This window comes from Balaenoptera musculus, chromosome 15 (genome assembly GCF_009873245.2).
Source record: "Balaenoptera musculus isolate JJ_BM4_2016_0621 chromosome 15, mBalMus1.pri.v3, whole genome shotgun sequence".
Lineage (NCBI taxonomy): Eukaryota > Metazoa > Chordata > Mammalia > Artiodactyla > Balaenopteridae > Balaenoptera > Balaenoptera musculus.
In genome coordinates, this window is record NC_045799.1 from 22,595,963 (window position 1) to 22,614,342 (window position 18,380).

The 18,380-nt window shown below is 40.4% G+C and overlaps 1 protein-coding gene and 1 pseudogene across 3 annotated transcripts in view; both read left to right on the top strand.

Moving 5' to 3' along the window:
* Positions 1–5,546, top strand: part of RBL1 (RB transcriptional corepressor like 1) — a 76,316-nt gene extending 70,770 nt beyond the window's left edge. The window contains exons 19-21 of one of the 3 annotated variants that reach the window (XM_036827165.1): positions 42–190; positions 1,937–2,101; positions 3,593–5,546. In XM_036827165.1, coding sequence (XP_036683060.1) covers positions 42–190; positions 1,937–2,101; positions 3,593–3,763 — 485 coding nt within the window. In that variant the 3' untranslated portion in view covers positions 3,764–5,546. The remainder of the gene's footprint in view (positions 1–41; positions 191–1,936; positions 2,102–3,592) is intronic. The other 2 variants (XM_036827163.1, XM_036827164.1) reach the window with 2 other exon arrangements.
* On the top strand, positions 4,621–12,048 carry LOC118881871 (annotated as a pseudogene).
* The last annotated feature ends 6,332 nt before the right edge of the window (positions 12,049–18,380 follow it).

Below are 18,380 nucleotides of genomic sequence, written 5' to 3' on the forward strand. Positions count from 1 at the left end.
TGAGTAATTTTCCATTGTACAACACTGAATTCTTTTAACAGACTTGGAAGATGCTACAAAAACACCTGACTGTTCCAGTGGACCAGTGAAAGAGGAAAGAGGTGATCTTATCAAATTTTACAATACAATATATGTAGGAAGAGTGAAGTCATTTGCATTGAAATACGACTTGTCAAATCAGGACCATGTGGTATGTTTTATATTTTACTACTTTATTAATATCTGTACTCATAATTGGATTACTATGAGTTTATTTTTGCTAGATAAGTGTTTCAAAGCTAAAGCCTTACTGATACATTTTATAGGAGAAAACATACTGGTAATTAGAGTGATTAAGGCTGTGATACAACAGAGACCAGAGGAAATCATGGAAATTTTATCCACACTGTGATTATGTTGTTAGAAATTATGGATGCATATGGGCAAGGACTAGATGGGAACATGGAAAAATGAAAACAATTCTGGTGGTTTTTTCCTTTGTTTTTGATTCCTATTGTTATATCTCTGAGATAAGTGTTTTTCTCAAGATAAAAAGAAAAGGAAATAAATAGGCTTGAATCAATAATAGAAGCAGCACTAAGAAATTTTTATGCAGACTCTAGATTTGACAGTACCAGCAGGCCTTTGAAAGTATTATCAGTGTATAAGCTGAAGTTGGTTCACAGGAGACCAGACTTCAGTTATAAGAAAGAGGGACCTAGTAGAAGCTGCATCCAGGCAGTAGCCATATATGTGTCTATGTATCTCTCTATATTTCTGTCTTTGTCCCTTTCAAGGAATATAGTCTATGATTATCCTCAGAAGCCATGACTACTCATTCTGTTCCCTCAGTTCCACCACCCCCACCATGTGCTATACTGTGAATATCTCTATTATCAGCCAATTAAAAAAAAAAACTAGTTTTCCTAGCTTCAGGTGGAGATGATGAATGAAATATTAATTAAGGAGTCATCTCCATTTATTCTTGGAATAGAAACATTGTATAGATTATTAAAAGTGCAGTCCCTTCTCACTTTATCTCTAAATTTTTTGCATTTCAGTATAAAGTCTTAACCACTTCATTAAGAGATTTGTTCCATATTGGACTCATCCTGCTGGCCCACAGAATGCTCTGCCTCTCTTTTATTCTCTGTGCTACTAATTTGGTTGTGGGTATGTGCATGTGGAGAGAGATTCTTACTGCAAGTGTTAGGACATAGATTACTCTTTGCTCCACTTTCTGAGCATTGACATAAGGTTCCTATGCTCCTGGCTTACTGCTTCTGGTGTCTTGCTCAGAATTCTTCAGAATTCCCTGAAAGATCCAGGAAAATAAATGTTAGTTTATCTATTAGTAATTGTTGACAAACAAGGGTTAATGAACCATTTTTTGATTTTCTTCAGCCATAAATAACCTCTTACAGTATAACTGACTCCTAACTAGGAGATAGCAATAAGAATAAAAACAGGGCTTCCCTGGTGGTGCAGTGGTTAAGAATCCGCCTGCCAATGTAGGAGACACAAGTTCGAGCCCTGGTCCAGGAAGATCCCACATGCCGCGGAGCAACTAAGCCCGCGTGCCACAACTACTAAGCCTGCGCTCTAGAGCCCGCAAGCCACAACTACTGAAGCCCATGTGCCTAGAGCCCATGCTCCACAACAAGAGAAGCCACTGCAATGAGAAGCCCACGCACCACAACGAAGAGTAGCCCCTGCTCGCCACAACTAGAGAAAAGCCCGTGTGAAGACCCAATGCAACCAAAAATAAATAAATAAATAAATAAATAAATTTTTAAAAAGAATAAAAACATGGCAAAGAAAAAGTTCCATGTTGACCCTTCACCTGGCTTGGGGCTAGGGTGGGACAGGGTGGATAGTGCAGAATAAAAATGGTGGGATTCAAAAAAAGAAAGAAAACCTTTTATCTTATAAAAACTTTACTTTTGTATTATTTCAGATGGAAGCTCCACCACTGTCTCCTTTTCCACATATTAAGCAACAGCCAGGCTCCCCGCGCCGCATTTCCCAGCAGCACTCCATTTATGTGTCCCCACACAAGAATGGGTCAGGCCTTACACCAAGGAGTGCTCTGCTCTATAAGTTCAACGGCAGCCCTTCTAAGGTAAGTTGCACACAAACTTTACTCCAAAACAATGATGTACATGTGTTAAATACTGGATTTCAGATTTCCAATTAGTAATCTTTAATCTTACCCCTTTGTTTGCAAAGTTACCGCTAATAAATATGAACTGTTACTATGGCAAGTTTCCTGTGATCAAGAGCAGTGTATTCAGTTGAGGTAGTTTAATCCTTTACGATTGATGTGGTATCGGGGGAGTTCACTCCAAGAGCCCAGTGTGTCCCTGCTCAAGCACGATCTTGAGAAGGACTAGTAAGGCAACACCTGCAAGTGGTCAGACATGGGGAACACTATGTGTAAAGAAAGGCCTTGGAAGTGAAAGTTCATTTGGTGGATGGCAACCAGGATAGTGAAAGGTCTGAAAACAGACCTCTTCTTACTTACACAGACAGCTCTGTGGTCATCTCCATCTTTATTCCCATACAATGATGAAGATGTGATAGGGACATGATTGCTGTTTTCAGATAATTCAAGGGCTATCAAGTAGATACGCTCAGTATGTCTCCAGAAGCCAGAATCACTACTAACTGGAAGAAATTGTAGTGGGACAGATTGTAACTCAGTCCAAATACATGGCAGCTCCTTAACTCATTAGTTTCTCATTTAGTTCCACAGATATCTATTAAGTTCCTGCTATGCTTAGCAAACAAAGTTGACTGAGATATACTGCACAGGCTTGCATTTCTTCTTTATAGAAGTTGATTTCATATGAAGACTTTTAGAAGAAATTCTTGCATAAAATCAGAAATGGGACCAATTGAATTGTAAGGCAATGATTTCACAGTCATAGGTCAGAATCTGGGGAGCTTGTTGAACACAGATACCTGTCCCATAGACTTCCTGTATCACAGAGCTCTGGCAGGCAGGTCCCCTAGACTGTTGTGATGCACAGCTTTCAGGAACAACTTCTCTAAGGCTGCCTTACAGACCAGCAACATTCAGCATCACCCGGGAGCCTGTTAGAAACGCAGACTCTCAGGCCTCACACCAGCCCGACTGAATTTGAATCTGCATAGTAACAAGATTCCCCAGATGATTAGTAAGCACATTAAAGGTTGAAATGCATTGCTTCAGGAGGAGGATCTCAAACTTTAGGGAATATCAGAATCACCTGGAAGGCTTGATAAAATATAGATTGCTGGGCCCAACCCCCAGAATGTCTGATTCAGTAGGTGTAGGGCGAGGCTTGAGAATTTGCATTCCTGATAAGTTTCCAAATGCTTCTGCTGCTTCTGGTCTTATGTCCACATTTTGAAAACTACTGCTATAAGGTAAATCCAATTTTTAAAATCACCTGAAAAGATTAGTTCTAATCACCCTTATTAGGTTGGCCTAGATTCAAAAAATAATCTCTACCCCAGTGTTTAGCTTTGGGTAGAGGATAAAGGGCAGGAAAAAACAGTTAGCTTAGTTCTTGGCTGCTGTTTCTCCCTTTTCCCCTTTTACTCACACATGTCCTCTATTTTTGCACAGAGTTTGAAAGATATCAACAACATGATAAGGCAAGGTGAGCAGAGAACCAAGAAGCGAGCAATAGCCATCGATGGTGATGCAGAATCACCTGCCAAACGCCTCTGTCAAGAAAATGATGACGTTTTACTTAAACGACTGCAGGATGTTGTCAGTGAAAGAGCAAATCATTAGTTCCCTTCCCATTTCTATGATAAAAGCACTTTCGGTTGTTTCCCAGAAAAGTTGGGGCTCTATCTTTCAAAACATTCAGCCCTGTAGGTAGTAAATATCACTGAGTTACAAGAAAAGTTACACCAAAGTTGGGTTTTTTTTTACATTTATCCAAAATGTAGTTGACAGACGTATTTTGAGTTGGATTGTAAAGGAATGTTTTAAGTGCCTTTTAAACATATTAATAGTCATAGAATTGTTAAAATATTTGTTCCCTGGGTTTTTCAGGTGAAGTAAGAAGAAACCTCATAATTTTTCAGCTCACTTTTTAAAATAATTAAATGTCTTCTTCTTCTGGGCTTTGTAATATGAGGGTGAATAATCTGGTTTTGGTAAGTGTCATTTGAGAGGTTTGTGTTCCTAATTTAGTATTGAGTAGGGGTTGGGTTCCATGGCATCTGGGCCAGAGGATGACGCCCAGCCTGTCTCTGACCCAGTGTGGTAGCTCCACATCCAGGTGCCAAGACCATTCTGGGTTGTCCAGACACTTCTCGTGCCCTTCCTCTCCTTGAGCGGAAGCAGATTTGTACCTGAACCCCTGCACTACCCCCACTCCTTGCTTTCCAGCCCTAAGCCCTCTTAGCCTGGTGTCACAACCTGATAAAAGAGATACTTGCTCCTTTTTAAAACTACTATCATTTTGTTTTCCAAACCATTAACTTAGTTATATATGATTATATTATTTCATATAATTCTCAAAATAGGAAGCTGCTTCTCAAGCCAGTAGAGTAAAATACAGAAAAGAATTGTTAGAAACCATATTCCTACTAGTAAGGTAGCACCATGATAATATGTGAGATACTGTTTTTGAGGTCATCATGAGATTGGTCATTCTCAATGTCTAATTGATTCCCTAAGAATAGTTGAAACCTTTTTCAAAACCACATTAATGTCACCTCATGCCATATTACTTCCCCCTCTTTGTTCTCAGTATCATCGGTGCATTATGAGTTTCCCATTAGGGTTTGATCACTGCGCCCCCTTAAGGGTGTTTTCCGGGACTTGGGGTGCAACTTTCCAAAGAGTCGGCTGTTCGGTATTCACTTTTTCTAGTATGTTTCCAGAATCTGGAAGGACATGGATAAGCCATTCTTAATTAATTTTGAGAAAATGTTATCAAATGTATGTTTTTTAAACCACAAACCTTATTTTTTTAAATGCAAAATATTTAACAAATATTTAACTTAACCTATGTCTAACCCTGGCTAATTTGAATTAGTCTGAGATTTGAGTATGAACTAGTAATTACAATTGTTAGGAATTTTATTTTTAAATTTTAAGATGAAAAGTGATTTTGGTCACATTTTACTTTTCTGAAAATTACATCCTCATTTTTTGTGTAGTATCTACACATGTTATAAGCCAAATAACATCGTCTGTTTGAATCCTTGTATATATTTTTATGTAGCTATAACTATTGTGTCATTTTCATCATCGTTATTAATGTGCAGAATGTAAATGAGCATTTGTACGTTGTCTTTATAAGAAACTCTGGACATGTTTTTATCAGTTTTCAAGACTGAATATCAATGTACATAAAATGGTTAATAAAATAATGGAGTTTTTTGAGATTATTGAAAAAACTACACTTGAGCTCTTCTGTGTGACTAGATGCAGTTGTGCAACCATCTAGAATCTGTATCTCTTTAACTATCTGCTTTATATCTTTAAAATATCTTAGTGTAACTTAAAAGTTAATGTTCCTGGTGCTTTCTAGGAGCTAGGAAGATGGGGAGTGAATGACTGCTTGATGAGTATAGGGTTTTCTTTTGAGGTGATGAAAATAATTTTGGAACTTGATATAGGTGGTGATTGCATAACATTGTAAATTTATTAAATGACACTAAATTTTACACTTTAAAATAGTTAATTTTATGTTAGGTGAATTTCACCTCAATTGAAAAAATGCCTTAGACACATATAAAAAAACAATTATTTCGAAGCCTTGGAATGGACTAAATTATGATTCTGAATCAAGGAAAAGGCTTCTCTCTTAGGAGTGCTTTCAGGTGTATTTCTTCATTTGAGGATCACAGCTTAAAAGTTTTTTGGTTTTTTTTTAACATCTTTATTTGGAGTATAATTGCTTTACAATGGTGTGTTAGTTTCTGCTGTATAACAAAGTGAATCAGCTATACGTATACATATATCCCCATATCTCCTCCCTCTTGCGTCTCCCTCCCAACAAAAGTTCTTTTCTAATTAAGATTTTTATGTGGTTAGGTTATGTCAAATCAAAAAAAAAATTTTTTTAAAGAAGGTAATATTCCCGCTTGTTTTTATTTTGTTCCTTACAATATTTTCACTAAGTCAACAGACATTATTGGCTGTTTACTGTATGCCTGGCCCTTTGCTAGGTGCTAGGGATATAAAGGTGAACCAGGCATAGTTCCTGTCCTCAAAATATAATATTTGTAGCCTATTAATATACTGGAATAAATACAGTAATACAAGTCTACACAAAGACGGATGGTGTTAGCACAGAGAAGGGAATGATTCACTTTGCCTGAACGAGTTTGTCAGGGAAATCTAAAATCACCCTAGGGAATTCCCTGGCGGTCCAGTGGTTCGGACTCCACACTTCCACCGCAGGGGGCACGGGTTTGATCCCTGGTCGGGGAACTAAGATCCGGTGTGCTGTGCAGCACAGCCTTAATTAGTTAATTAATTAACTCTAAAGTGGGGGCTAAGTGGTAATTTAGTCGTTAGGGATGAATAACTGTTCGCCAGGGCAGTAGAAGACAGCATAACCAGTAGAAAGGCCCAGCGACTTGAAAGTACTATAGGTGTAAGAATTTCAGATAGTTTAGTGAGGCGGGAGTAAAGTGTACATATGTAAAAGTGCAGTGCAAAGCAGAGCTAGAAAGGGACCTTTCTAGTTGGGCTTTAAGCCAGGCTGAGGAGCTCAGGCTTGGTAATTTCCAGTGGTTCTCAACATTGGCTGCAACTGGGGAGTTTTAAAACACACATCAGTGAATGGGTTTCTCCCCCAGAGATTTCTGATTTAATTGGTTTGGGGAACAACCTAGTATTAGGATTTTTAAGTACTCCCTAGGTGAGTACCTAAGGTTGAGAACCACTGCTCCAGGTCATGGGGAGCCACAAAAGAGGTTTTAATTTTATGTGGATAATGACAAAATCTGAATTTTTTTTTTTTTTTTTTTTTGGTGGCCAAGCTGCACGGCGTGCGGAATCTTAGTTCCCCAACCAGGGATTGAACCCAGGCCCAGCAGAGAAAGCGCCGAGTCCTAACCACTGGACCACCGGGGAATTCCCTAATGTTTATTTTGGCAGTTCCTTAACTTGCCCAAAGATAAGGATTACCTGAGACACATATTAACAATGCAGGCTCCTAGGCCCCACCCTTAACCAATGGAATGAAATCTCCAGGAGAAGGACTTAGGAATTTTGTTAACCTCTGTTCCAAGTGATATTAACCCTCAGGCAAATTAGAGACTTTCTGGCAGTTCTTCTCAAACTTTAAGAGCATAGGAATCACCAGGGATTGTTAATCTTGTTAAAAATGCAGAGCCTGGAGTTGGGCCTGAGATGTTGTTTTTCTAACAAGCTCTTATACCTAACACCAGTGCTGCTGGGCTAAGGACTATGCTTTGAACTGCAAGTTTTAGAAATCTGGAATCTATGCAGAGGATTGATTAGAAGATGTTTAGACTGACACGGGAGACAAGTTAATGGTTCTTAACTTGGTTAATTTTGCCACCTTCAGGGACATTTGACAATGACTGGAGACATTTTTGCATTTTTGGTTGTCACAACTGGGCATGGGAGGTTGGTGCTACTGGTATCTAAGGGTAGAAGCCAGAGATGCTGCTAAACATCCTACAGTGCACTGGACAGCCCCCACAGCAAAGAATTTATCCAGCCCCAGTGTCAGTCGTGCCAATTAAGTAAACACCTGGGCAAGAAGAGCTATATGCTTTACTGTACTGGTAATGGGGATAGAAAAGGAAACCACCAAGGGTCACCCAACTCTGGGCAGGTATGGGGTCCCAGTTAGGGATAGCTTCATAAGGAAGATGTCTTTCCAGGAAAGATTAATGGTAATAGATTCCAGGTGGGGTAACTAATACACATGTGGGATTATTTAGCATCGATGACAGACCCTTAATATAAAAGAAAATGTTCCTGAGGTTTCAGATTCTGCATGTAGGCAATGGTTCCATCAAATTTCCCCGTGGTAAGAATCACCTTTGAGGGCTTATTAACTATGCAGATTTAAAAGTGTAGTACACAAACAGTTTTGTTAAGCATCCCAGGCTATTATTCTTATCCTGGAAACTTGGAATGTACCTGTATAATGGCCAAGAGTATAGAGATCCAGGTTCAAACATCCACCCTGATGCTGTCTCACCAAACCAAGTTGGGCTTATTTACTTACTTCAGTTAGGTCATCATCACTTCAAGAAATAATTGATTAATTATGGAAAATAACATTCATTGTATAACATTCAATATATGTAAGCAAAAAATAAAAACTATATTCCCACCAACCAGAGGTCACCTGTTCAAAGTTTTTAAAATTTTTATTATTTTTTCACATGAAGAAAATTGTGTAAATCTTAAGTTTTATGATGAATTTTTTCCAGCTTCACTGAGGTATAATTTACATAGAATAAAATGTACCCACTCTAAGTGTATAGTTTGTATAATCATAATTATATATGATTGTATAACTACCACTACAATCCTCGTTTTATTGTGCTTTGCCTTATTGTGATTCACAGATACTGCGTTCTTTTTACCAAATTGAAGGTTTGTGGCAACTCTGCATCAAGCAAGTCTATTGGCGCCATTTTTCCAACAGTATTTGCTCACTTCATGTCTCTGTCACATTTTGGTAATTCTCACAACACTGCAAATTTTTCATTATTATTATATTTATGGTAATCTGTGATCAGTGATCTTTGACGTATGATATTATCATTGTTTTGGGGTGCCATGAGCCACACCCATGTAAGATGGCAATGTTGTGTGTGTTCTCACTGCTCCACTGACCTGCCATTCCCCAGTCTCTCTCCCTCTCGTTAGTCCTCCCTATTCCCTGAGATGCAACAATATTGAAATAGGCCAAGTAATAAGTCTAAATGGCCTCTAAGTGTTCAAGTGAAAGGAGGAGTCAATCGATGTGGCAAACTTTATTGTTGTCTTAAAGACATCGCCACAGCCACCCTAACCTTCAGCAACCACCACCCTGCTCAGTCCGCAGCCATGAACATCGAGGCAGGACCCTCCACCAGCAAAAGATTACAACTCACTGAAGGCTTAGATGATGGCTAGCATTTTTTGGCAATAAAGTATTTTTTAATTAAAGTATGTACACTGTTGTTTTAGACAATGCTATTGCACACTTAATAGACTACTGCATAGTGTAAAAACAACTGACTTTTGTATGTACTGGGAAGCCAAAAAAATTTGTGTGGCTCACTTTTTTGCAATATATGCTTTATTACAGTGGTCTACAACTGAACCTGCAATATCTCTGAGGTATGCGTATATAAAACATTTCCATCACTTTAAAAAGTTTTCTTTTTCCCTCTAATATTCCCCGCCCTCCCCATATCCTCCCCACCACTTACCCAGGCAATTGTTGGTCTGCTTTTTGTTACCATAGGTTTGCCTTTTCTAGAATTTAATATAAATACATGTATGCACAGCATGTAATCTTTTGTATTTGAGTTCTGTCACTTAGTATAATGTTTCTGAAATTCATTCATGTGGTATGTATAAATATTTCTTTTTATTGCTGAGCAATTTTCCATACCTTGGTTATACTCAATTTGTTTTATGTCATTACCAGTTGATGGACATTTGGGTTGTTTCCAGTTTGAGGCTATTAATAATTATGAACATATGTATGCAAGTCTTTGAACATATAATTTTATTTCTCTTTTATTCCTTTACGAGTTGCACTGCTGGGCCAAATGGTAAGTACGTGTTTAACTTCGTAAGATATCCATGTCTTTTTTCAAAGTGGATCATTTTGCATTCCCACCAGCACTGTCTAAGAGGTCCATTTGCTCCACATTACTGCCCCCCCCCCTTTTTTTAAATTAAAGTATAGTTAACTTAGAATACTGTGTTAGTTCCAGGTGTACAGTAAAGTGATTCGGTCATATATTTTTTCAGATTCTTATCAATTATAGTTTATTACAAGATATTGAATATAGTTCCCTATGCTGTACAGTAAATCCTTGTTGTTTATTTTATATATAGTAGTGTGTATACATCAATCCCAATCTCCCAATTTATCCCTCTGCCCCACCCTTTTCCCCTTTGGTAACAATAAGTTTGTTTTCTACATCTGTGACTCTGTTCCTGTTTTGTAAATATGTTCATTTGTACCATTATTTTATTTAATTTATTTATTTATTTATTTTTGGCTGTGTTGGGTCTTTGTTTCTGTGTGAGGGCTTTCTCTAGTGCGGCAAGCGGGGGCCACTCTTCATCACGGTGCGCGGGCCTCTCACTATCGTCGCCTCTCTTGTTGCGGAGCACAGGCTCCAGACGTGCAGGCTCAATAGTTGTGGCTCACGGGCCTAGTTGCTCCACGGCATGTGGGATCTTCCCAGACCAGGGCTCGAACCCGTGTCCCCTGCATTAGCAGGCAGATTCTCAACCACTGCACCACCAGGGAAGCCCCGTACCATTATTTTAGATTCCACATATCAATGATATGATATTTGTCTTTCTCTGTCTGACTTACTTCATTTAGTATGGTAATCTCTAGGTCCATCCATGTCGCTGCAAAAGGCAATATTTCATTCTTTTTTGTGGCTGAGGAATATTTCATTGTATATATATACACCACATCTTCTTTATCCATTCATCTGTTGATGGACACTTAAGTTGCTTCCATGTCTTGGCTATTGTAAATAGTGCTGCTAGGAATATTGGGGTGCATGTATCTTTTCGAATTAGAGTTTTCATCTTTTCTGGACATATGCCCAGGAGTGGGATTGCTGGATCATATGGTAACTCTATTTTTAGTTTTTTAAGGAACCTCCATACTGGTTTCCATAATGGCTGCACTGTAGCCACCTCTTGATGTGAATCTTCCTAGACTTTTTTCAATGCATATTGAAAAAATCAGTGTATTTTTAAGGTAAAAATGGATCATATATGTCACTTAATATATCATCTTTGCAATGTCTAAATGTTACCTTTCTGACAATTTTAATGCTTCTGTTCCAATGAATTATTTATGTTATCATTAAACAAGGAAAGATTAGTGCAGTCTCTACAGTCACCGCAGGAGGTGTCCTCAACAAGATGAAGCTCACCATCCTGGACTTCTCAGGCCAGTGAGTGGGTGGCCAAATACATCAGGAACTGCATCATCCAGTTTAGCCAAGGGCCAGACAAGTACTTCACCCTGGGGCTCCCCACTGGGAGCACCCCACTTGTCTGCTACAAGAAGCTGATTGAGTACTGTAAGAATGGAGACCTGTCCTTCAAATATGTGAAGACTTTCAACATGGGTGAGTATGTGGGCCTTCTTTGAGACCACCCAGAGAGCTACCATGCCTTCATGTGGAACAACTTCTTCAAACACATTGACATCCACCCAGAAAACACCCACATTCTGGATGGGAATGCAGCTGGCCTACAGGCTGAGTGTGATGCCTTTAAAGAGAAGATCAAGGCTGCAGGAGGGATTGAGCTGTTTGTTGGGAGGCACCGGCCTTGGTGGACACATTGCCTTTTACAAGTCGGGCTCCAGTCTATTATGTAGGACCCGTGTGAAGACACTGGCCATGGACACCATCCTGGCCAATGCTAGGTTCTTTGATGGAAATCTCACCAAGGTGCCCACCATGGCCCTGATGGTGGGCGTGGGCACTGTGATGGGTGCTAGAGAGATGCTAATCTTCATCTCAGGTGCTCACAAGGTGTTTGCTCTGTATAAGGCCATGGAGGGGGGAGTGAGCCATATGTCTGCCTTCCAGTAGCATACCCACACGGTGTTTATGTGCGACGAGGATGCCACCCTAGAGTTGAAAGTGAAGACTGTCAAGTATTTCAGAGGTTTAATGCTTGTTCATAACAAGTTGGTGGACCCCTTGTGCACTATGAAAGAGAAAGAAACAGAGAAAAGCCAGTCTTCTAAGAAACCATACAGTGATTAGCCTGTGCTAATCCTAGTGTCAACTACCTCACTGGGACAGGCGGGTCTTTATGGAAATTGTCTTTAGGAGGACAGAATTGTATTGCTTTAGTCTAGTGTGGTTACTAGTTGAATGGGTGAACTTGTTGTTCCTGGCTGTTCAGTGTGGAGTCTAGTCATGGAATTTAGCCACTTATTCGTAACTTAATGAGAAAAAAAATCACTATATAATTTTGACGTCTGCCCCACAGATTAGGGGTTTTTAGCTTTTTGTTGTGCCTCTAACACTGTTCAGATGTACAATATACTCCCATCAGGAATTTCTGTCATTACATGCACTGATCTCAATTGAGAGGGAGTTTGGGGCTTATGTATATTGGACAAAACCTCTTTGGAGAGTCTTAAGAGCCCCTCTTGGGAAGGCCTTCCCCTTATTTGAGAATCAGTGTTCCAGATTAAGGAACAAACTCTCTCAATGTCTAAAGTCACTATAAGGAAGTAGTCACTCTGGTCAGTAACAAGTGCCACAGGAAGAAGACTATCCCTTACTTTCTTTCCCCAGCTGTTTTTTTCTGTTCTCTCAGTTGGCCTTTCCATGAACTCAGAGCCTCCTTGGGGAAGGATTTGGGTGGGTGGGGCTAAAGAGAAAGTTTTGCTGATGAACTCAGAGCCTCAAGGGGCCCAGCCACATCAAACTCTTATCCCCCAGGGACCCTCCAGCACCAGGAGGAAGGCAGAAACCCTTTTCCCAAGAGAGCTCTGTGTTTTGTTCCAAGGTCTCACTGTGGCGCCTCTCTTATACATACTCATTCAATAGTAGGACGTCCACGGGAGCAACAGACACGGCCAAGATTCAATGTTATGTTCAGCCAAGGTGATGGGGTCAGGGCAAGCAGCTCAATTATGAGTTTAGAAACAACACTAGAGTGACGTGTTTCCTGCGTCCCTGAGAGTTGAGTGCCAAGAAACAGACCAAGTGCTTCTAAAGTTGACTAATATCCTTTCCCCACTTAAAAAACTGCCCTTCTAACCCACCTGTGTTCATGTGGCGTGGTCTGATGTTCCCAGAACATCAGGAAGTACGCTTTTACCCTTTTATCCTTCACCCCCCTTGTTCACAAGGTGAGTCTATTGCTCTGTTTTTTTTGTACTCTTATGCCTTGATGGTTTGAATGCTGCCTCCTCCTTCTCCCAATTTTTGTGCCTCTTTGAAGCTGCTGCTGCCTCTATTTCTGGGCAAGATCTTTCAGAGCCTGGCTCAGGCCTCTCTTTAACTGCTGTGTTTGGTACCAGCGTTTCATTTTTAGGTTCTATAATGTGATTGTGCTGTCATTCTGTTTTAAGCGAATGGATCACTGGACTTGTTTACAATGTGACATTTTCTTTTAAATCTAGTATTTTCAAGAAAAAAAATACAGGAAAGATTAAAAGGTTTTGGATTTTTTTTATTTCTTTGCTGAATTTGTTTCAGATACTGGCATTTGGAATAAATTTTGTTTAGTGAGTCTAATGTTCGCAAAGTTAAGAATTAGGCAGTATTTAATCTATAACATTATGATACAAGGTTGCTAAAATAGTAGATATTCATTACACAGTGGAGTACCCCACAGGCTCCTTACTTCATTTGGGTTCTGCTCAAGTGTCAGGTCACAGCACTTCCCAGCCTTTCCTATACTCTTAACATGTTTTATTTTTCTTCCCAGAATTTATAATCTACTCATGTATTATCTGAATCCACCACTAGTAATTAAGCTCCATGTAGGTGGAACATTTTTTCTGTAGTTTTCCCAGAGTGTAGAATGATGCATTGAAGGAAGTATGGGCTTGACATTTGTCAAATTCGTGAATTGAAGAAAGAGGCTTAGGGACATTTTTTGTTTTTATTTTGGGGGGTGGTTTGTCTTGATTTTGGGGGGGGTTTTTTGCCACACTGCACGGCATGCAGGATCTTAATTCCCCGACCAAGGGTCAAACCCTCGCCCCCTGCAGTGGAAGCACGGAGTCCTAACCACTGGACCACCAGGGAAGTCCCAGGGTTGCTTTTTATAATAATTATATCTCACATGTATTAAGCATTTTCTATGTGCCAGACTCAATTCTCATAAAGCCCTGTAACGAAACTTTACAGAGGAGGAAATTAGAGCTCATAGATTTTAAGTAACTTGCCCAAGGTCTGAAGAGTCAAACCCAAGCACTCTGGTTCCCAAATTTTTTTTTTTAATTCAATGAAATTAGGGGGTTTTTGTGTGGTAAAATATGTATAACATAAAACTTACCATTTAATCATTTTAAGTATACAGTTTAGTGGCATTAACATTCACATTGTTGTGCAACCAATCTCCAGAACTTTTTCAAAAATCTTGCAAAACTGAAACTCTATACCCATTAAACAACAACTCCCTTTTTCCCCTCCCTCCCTGCCCCTGGCAACCACCATTCTACGTTCTGTTTCTATTATTTTGACTACTTTAGATACTTCATCTAAGTGAAATCATACAGTATTTTTGCTTTTGTGCCTGGCTTATTTCACTTAGCATAATATCCTCAAGGTTCATGCATGTTGTAGCATGTGTCAGAATTTCCTTCTTTTTAAGGATGAGTAATATTCTATTGTGTGTATAGACCACGTTTTGTTTATCCATTCACCCTTGGATGGACTACAGCTCAGTTTTAATCTGTAAGCTATACTGTGTCTTTTGATATTAATCTTGAGGTGACAGATTTATATCCGCCGTATTCTGGGAAGTCCTGGGCTGTCTTCCTTAAGCTTCTCTCTTCCTTTGCCATGTGAAACATTCTTATTTCTTGTTTCTGTTTGTTTTGGAGCAGATCTTCTCACCTGCATCACACACAGAGGAAACTCAGCTTGTTGAAAGATTTCCTTTCAAAAAGTTGCTTACAACAAATATTTGGGGGGGGGGAGGGGTTATTAATGTGGTCCAATAACAATCTTCTCCCTTCACTCAATCCTTCTCTTCCAAACCCTCTCTCCCAGTTGCCTCCTGGGAGCCCTAGATTACTTGCCTTTAATACATCTTCCCTAAACTTTCCACCTTAGAAGCCTTAGCACCAGCTTTCACCAACGTCCTGAAGATTGAGTCAAGGTGGCACTGAAAAGGGTCTTTTTCTCCAAGGAACACTGCTCTCCTTCTCAGAATCTACTGCCAGCTTATTCCCAGATACTCAGAGCACAGTAGATAGGGGAAAGTTCTATTCCCTTGAAGCCACCTCACATGTAAATTATACTTCTCATTAGTAGGGATAATTGAGGTTTTCTCAGTCTTATAAACAATGTAAATAAGAGCATCTTAAACACTACTATGTGTATTGGTGTACTCTAACTCACGATACAGGGAACTACAATATATTTATTATGCAAATGCAACTCCAAAGACAACCCTCCAGTCCCACCCAGGTTACTGGCTTTAAACCCCACCTTTATAAAAATTCTGAAACTATTTTCCTTGTTAATCACAGTGATTAACAAGTCCCAAACACTAGAATGCCTTCAGACCTTCTCCTTGAGATAAGGGTCACTTTTTTTTTTTTTAAAGAGTGAAACAGAAAGTCTTTTTATTTATTTATTTATTTATTTATTTATTTATTTATTTATTTATTTATGGCTGTGTTGGGTCTTCGTTTCTGTGCGAGGGCTTTCTCTAGTTGTGGCAAGTGGGGGCCACTCTTCATCACGGTGCGTGGGCCTCTCACTGTCGCGGCCTCTCTTGTTGCGTAGCACAGGCTCCAGACGCGCAGGCTCAGTAGTTGTGGCTCACGGGCCTAGTTGCTCCGCGGCATGTGGGATCTTCCCAGACCAGGGCTCGAACCCGTGTCCCCTGCATTGGCAGGCAGATTCTCAACCACTGCGCCACCAGGGAAGCCCCAGGGTCACGTTTTTAGATGAGAAGGATTACTATGTAACAAGATATTTAACTTTGAGGAAAGAATATTTTTTAAAAGATCAGGGGACTTACCTGGCAGTCCAGTGGTTAAGACTCCACACTTCCACTGCAGAGGGCACAGGTTAGATCCCTGGTCAGGAAAATAAGATCGCACATGCTGTGTGGTACGGCCAAAATATTCAAAAAAAAAAAAAAAATCAAAGCCTTCCTTAACATTTGAATTAATATCTACTTTGTTAATGATAGCACACTCATAGTGGAGATATAGACAAGTATATATGAGACTTTATTTTGCATGATATCCAATAGCACAGGGGTTCCTGGTTGTAACCAGCTCCATAGTCATCAGAAGCAGAAGCCTGGGGCCCAAAGACTGGGAACCACTAAGTCAAAATGCCCAAACTTAGGCCATCAACTCAGGAGTAGATGTCACATAGTACAAACATGTTGGCTGTGTGTATCAGTCTGCTAGGGCTGCCATAACAATACACCATGGGCTGGGTGGCTTAAACAACAGAAACTTATTTTCTCATAGTTCTGGAGGCTAGGAGCCCAAGATCAAGGTGCTAGCACAGTTAGCATTACTGAACCAGGTCCATTTGCCCAATGTGCAGCAAGCCAAACACTGAGATGCCAAGGTTTACAGCCAAGAAGGAGTTTATTCACAAGGCAGCCAAGCAAGGAGATGGGAGAACAAGTCTCAGATCCACCTCCCTGTAGGCAAGAGGATTGAAGTATTTATTGGACAAGCAGGGTGGTCTTGAAACTGAGCAGGACACTGCAGGGCCCTCCTGGGTACAAAAGCCCTTCCATGTCCCCCACTTTTCATATGTAGGAAAAAGGCTTCAGCCTCCTAGACCTTCTCTGAGTTCCAAAGGGCAGATTCAAGCAGGTACTAACTAGAGAAATGAGGTAATGCAAAAACAAAGGAAAAGCAGTTAAGCAAGAAAAGTAATGACAACAGGCAGCAATAAAACAGAGTCCTAGTTCCTCCTCAAGAGATATTCATAACAATCTGATACATATCTTGAATTGTTTTATAGGAACTAAGGCCCCCCACTCAGGTGGAGGATGGTGACTTCATGCAGAGCACAAGATTCCTGGAACACCACACGTTACCTCACCATCCACCCATCAGAAGAAAGCTATGCATCCTGCAGCCCTCGCCCCAAAAGTTGCCTTTAAAAACTCTAATCTGAAACCCATCAGTGGAGAGTTTGGGCCTTTTGAGCACGAGCCTCCCATGCTCCTTGTTTGGCACCTGCAATAAAAGCTGTACTTTCCTTCACAACAACCGGATGTCAGTAAATTGGTTTTGCTGTGTGGCAAATGAGTGGACCAAAGTTCATTTTGGTAACAATCTTAGGTATGGGGAAAGGTGACTTGAAGTAGGGAAAAAGGTGAGGTAATCAGTGTTCTGCACAGGTGCTTCTGGGTTACATGCTTCTGCATATTCAAAATGGAGGTGCTTAGCATGATCTGAGGGTGGAGTTTTCCAGCCCTCTAACATCAAAAGGCCCTTCACTGGACAGCTGTGCAGGCCCAGTTTTAGGGCTGGTGGTCCCAACTAACCCCCAGCTGGCTCATACTGGGCAGGAGCTGACTCCAACTTCCTGTAAAACAACTGGGCTTTGTGAAGCTTGGAAGGTGTGCAATTAAAGAGAGGAAAAAAGAAAGAAAGAAAATGAAAGTGAAATTAATCAATGAAGGCAGTTTTAACAAGCTGTTCCCTTATCTGTTGTTCTGTAAAATAAGTTCAAAAATTTCTATTAGTTATCAGCTTCTGTTAACTCCATGGGGCATGGTTTTATTAGTTTCTGGTAAGATCTCTCTTCCTGGCTTCCAGACAGCTGTCTTTTTGCTGTGTCCTCACATGGCCTTTCCTCTGTGTGCACAAAGGGAAAGAGATCTCTGCTATCTCCTCCTTTCTTATAAGGACACTAGTCCTATCTATTGGATTAGGGCCCCACTTGTATGACCTTATTTAATCTTAACTACCTCCTTAAAGGCCCTGTCTCCAAATATAGTCACATTGGGGGCTAGGACTTCAACATGTGATTTTGGGGTGACACAATTCAGTCCATAATACCATGGATCCACTCAGTGAGTGGCACGGTGACTTTCTCAGAGAAAATGATCTTTGTGAACTTGGCTGACAGGCAGTGGTATTCACTAGGGACTGCAGGGCATGAGTGTTGAGGACTTGACTAGACTGGACTAGATACAAGTGTCACTACAAGCTAAAAATCAGCCAGATAACACTGAATATCTGAAACAGAGTCCTGTTGGATGCTGAAGTTGTGTATCAGTGATGCTTTCGGCTATAACTGAGAGAAAAATCCAAAAATTCAAAACACACACACATGGGACTTCCCTGGTGGTGTAGTGGTTAAGAATCCGCCTGCCGATGCAGGGGACACGGGTTCGAACCCTGGTCTGGGAAGATCCCACATGCCGCGCAGCGACTAAGCCCGTGCACCACAACTACTGAGCCTGCACTCTAGAGCCCATGAGCCACAACTACTGAGCTCGCGTGCTGCATCTACTGAAG